At 62.9% G+C, this 4,076-nt stretch overlaps 1 protein-coding gene across 1 annotated transcript; it reads right to left on the bottom strand.

Annotated features, from left to right (window-relative positions):
• Window positions 1-30: 30 nt before the first annotated feature.
• Window positions 31-3,968, bottom strand: MNEG_14715 (hypothetical protein; the record flags this gene model as incomplete). Its single annotated transcript, XM_014036814.1, has 8 exons — window positions 31-126; window positions 529-619; window positions 814-902; window positions 1,097-1,157; window positions 1,555-1,640; window positions 2,882-3,018; window positions 3,379-3,511; window positions 3,918-3,968. The coding sequence occupies 8 exons, from the start codon at window positions 3,966-3,968 to the stop codon at window positions 31-33; spliced, it is 744 nt and encodes a 247-aa protein (XP_013892268.1).
• Window positions 3,969-4,076: the final 108 nt, after the last annotated feature.

Genomic DNA, 4,076 nt, shown 5'->3' with positions numbered 1-4,076 from the left:
ACCTCCCCCCGCGCCCCCCGGCCTCCCAGCTCACCCCCTGTCGCGCGCCCAGGGCAGCAGGTGCTCCGGGTCCGGCACCACCACCGCCACCAGCTGCGCCCGCAGGCTGTCGCCGTACACAAAGGACTTTGAGGGGGGAAGGGGGTGGAGCGCAGTGTCAGGCGGGTGAGGGACGGGGGCGATGGCTGAGGGAGGGACTGTTGTGAATTGCAAGATTCAATAGTTGGATACAAGTCGATGGCGAGCTACAAGCCAACAGTCACATATGAGTCAAGCGTCCAACTATCTTTGGGAGTGAATAAGGGCCCACATGGGGGCGAACGTGACGCCGCCCCAGGTTTTGTTGAGGCAGCGTCATGCCGTCGATATTGAGAGGATCCGGGAATCGACACCGCCCCATTCGACCAGCCACCACGGACGCGCCCGCGTGCAAGCGCGCACACTCACAAGCAAATCAACCACCCACCATACACAGCCACACACATGTGTGCACACACATACACACACACACACACACACATCGCGCACCTGCAGCACGAATGGGCTGCGTGCGTAGACGTTCTCAATCTTCTCTGGCGCCACATACTCCCCTTGGGCTAGCTTGAAGATGTTCTTCTTCCTGGGGGGGTGGGTGATAGTGGCAATGTATGTGTGTCGTAGGGTGACGTCACGGGGGTTTGCGGGGGTTTTGTTGACAAAAATCCGGGGTGTTGCATGTAGCAAGGAGAAAGGCACGCTGGACACAGACACCGGGAGAAGGGAAGCAGGCGAGCGCAAGGAGTTGTTGCGTGTGTGCATGTATGTGTGACTCACCGGTCGATGATCTTGAGGCGGCCGCCCGGCAGCCACATGCCCACGTCACCGGTGTGCAGCCACCCCTGGGCGTCCACCACGTCTCGCGTCTTTTTCGGGGGGAGGGGGGTGGAGCAGACGCAAATCAAATTTTTAGAATGTTGCGGCGGCAAAGACGGCAACAGGAGGGGGTTAACTGTGTGGAGGTGGCGAGCAGAGCAGCCTTGAGGTCGAGCAAATTGCAGCTGCATACACACGTAAACACACATGCACACAAATCCACATTCACGCTGCGCCCACCCACCTGCGCATCATCCTTGTAGTAGCCCTTAAAAATGGTGGGCCCTCGCACACACACCTCACCCCTGCAGAAGAGGAACGGACGCAGGGCGAGGCAGCTAAGCCAGGGTTGGCGCTTCGCGCCGCGCTGCGTGGCACACACGCATGTATAGATGCACGTGGATACAATATGTCATGCACGTGTTTGTGTGTAAGATGTTTGTGTCTGTGTGTATAACACCATCTGCTTGTCATGTATGATACCTTATAGACATGCTATGATTATGTTTCTGCACGTGCCATCCAACATCTCGGGTGGGGCGCCGCGGTCCCCCCCCCCAGCAGACGAGGGTGGCCGACAATACATGCGTGTGTACGGTGCAATACAAGCGCACGTATCGGCCCATCCATGCGCACCACCGTGTCATGCATGCGTCTCTACTGAGCATGCACCGCAAACACAAACACTGCGCAGTACCGCACCGTGGGTAGGGCTTGTCGCTGCGCGTGTAGTTCATCTCTGGGATGTCGGCCAGCTTCACCTCGCAGCACGGTAGGGGGGCGCCCACCTGGCCGGGGTTTAGGGGCATGGGCGGTTTGGGGGTTACAAGGAGTTAGGTGGTAGGAGGGTTTTGGTGATAGGTGGGGGCCCAGGGGTGCACAGAAGGGGGGCGCCCACCTGGGGCAACACCATGGCGCCAGAGTCGCGTTTAGGGGATGAGGGGGGGGGGGTGGGAGGCCTCACTCAGCAGCACCACGTGGCGCCGCATTCAGGGTTTAGGAGTCAAAGGGAGAAGGGGTGGAGGTGGGAGTCCCGGGGCAGCAACACATCACAGGGCGCCGCAGGGTGGCCGGGCCGAGGAGGAGGACGGGGGCAATACATCACGCAAACGCGCGCGCTAGTACAGATCGGCTGGAGGGGGACGGAAGAGAGCAAGGAGCAGCGCGGAGGCAATCGGCTGGAAGGGCGCGCGCGCCCGGGAAGACTAAGGGGCGGCGAGGGCCGTGTGCTGCAAGATCGTGAGGGGCGCCCTCGCTCGGGTGGCGACGGGGGCCCAGGCCGATCGAAACCTCGCCGTTACTCGCTGTTGATCGTGGCGTTATTGACTTGCCAAAAACCACTCATGGCGCGCCGCGAGCGTCGTCGCGCTTTTGGCTGTCAGCAGCCAGGGCAGCTGCCGGGCAGCGGCGCGCCGTAACAGCAGTACAGCCGGCCGACGGCGCGGCGGGGCCTCGGCTGTAAGGCGCATCAGGGGCCGTTGTACTGCCGTACACCTAGGGAACTCCTGCAGCAGTACAACAGCCCCTGGCGCCGCGCCGGCCCGGCCCGGCCCGGCCCCTGCGCTGCCGTTGGCGGCATCCAGGAAAGGGCCCCTGCTTTTGACATCAATATGGTAGTAAAACCCAATGAAACCCCCGGGGCCGCGGCTGGGGCCTCCCGTGTCCGATGGTGGGGTCGTCCTGGCGCGTGATTGGTTCATGTGGGTTTTCCGGGCCGGACCAGCTCGGCCCTGTGCTCCTGACAGTGCCAGGCCCCCTCCCCTTGACAATACTCCCTGCCACCCGCAAACGCCCCCCATTCCCTCGGGCCGCGGCCGGCCCGGGCCGGGCTCTGCGCTCAGGCCGCCGGCTGAAGGCCATATCCCCTCAACACACACGCACACACACACACACACACACTTGCACACACACACACACAACCACACACACACACACACACACTTGCACACACGCACACACACACACACACTTGCACACACGTACACACGCACACGCACACAAACACAGAGGGTCGCGCCCAGGGCCTCACGTGTCCGATGGTGGGGTCGTCCTGGCGCGTGATGGATATGGTGCAGCTGGTCTCCGTCATGCCGTAGCCCTCCAGCACGGCGCAGCAGAAGCAGATTCGCAGGAACTGCATCACCTCCGCACTGATGGGGGACGCGCCTGTGTGTGAGAGAGTGTGTGTGTGTATGTGGGTGCGTGCGTGTGTGAGTGTGTTGCGGGGGATGGGTGTGGGGGGTTAGGGGCAGGCGGGAAGGGGAGGGCGCGTCCTTGCAGAATTGGAGCCTATGCAAAGTCAGGCAGTGGGCTTGTTTGGGCGGGTTTGTCATCAGGTTGTCGGGTTTAAGGCTGATGGCACGCAATTCCGCGGCCGCCTTCACACCCCGGACCAGCACACCCCACAGCCACCAACGCGCCAAACCGCCGGACCGATCAGATCGCCCTCGTGTGCCCTTGCGGCGGAACAGCTACATCGCCAGATCGCCAAATCGTCAGATCTTCAGATCACCAGGTTCAACCCACCCGAGGTTAGGTACTTGACCTGCCCCCCCAGCTTGGCCCTGATCTTGCTGAACACCAGCCGGTCCCACAGCGGCGCCCAGCGGCCGCCACTCAGGTCCCCGGCTTCCAGGGCCGCCTTTTTGGACGCATACGCCTGGCCGGCGGGGGGAGGGGATGCAGGGGTGTGTGCTATTACTGTGCATGTGCGTGTGTGTGTACGCGGGTGCATGGGCAGGATTGTGGCGGCCGCCTCCAGACACACAGCCCTTCCTTTGCAAGGGCATTGCTTCTAGGTGGCTGGGCCAAACCCGGCCGAAAAAGCGGCGCGTCAGCCGGGCGGCTGCGTCTCAGGGGAACTCACGGCCTACGACCTGGGGGCTCACTCTAACAAGCAGTCAGCTCCCGAAAGCCAAGGCCGCGGCAAGGGCTCGCCCAGCCGCCCTCGACCCCATCCCCCCAAGCAAGCTCCACCCGGCCTCCCGCCCCTCCAGCAACCCCTTTGCCGCCCGCTCTGGCTTTTCGCGCCCCCGCCCTCAAAAATCCCGCTCCAGACAACCCACCTTTTCGAACAGGGCCCGCGCGATGGGGCTGCCGTCCCGCATGGCGCCCATGACTCTGTCGTAGATCCGGTTCCACAGCCGCGGCACGCTCACAAACACCTGCGGCTTCAGCTCCTGGAAGACGAATGGGTGGAGGGCAGAAGACGAAGAGGTGGGGGG

Source organism: Monoraphidium neglectum (genome assembly GCF_000611645.1).
Source record: "Monoraphidium neglectum strain SAG 48.87 unplaced genomic scaffold scaffold04707, whole genome shotgun sequence".
In the NCBI taxonomy this organism is placed as follows: Eukaryota; Viridiplantae; Chlorophyta; class Chlorophyceae; order Sphaeropleales; family Selenastraceae; genus Monoraphidium; species Monoraphidium neglectum.
This window is presented reverse-complemented; position numbering and strand designations above follow the sequence as displayed.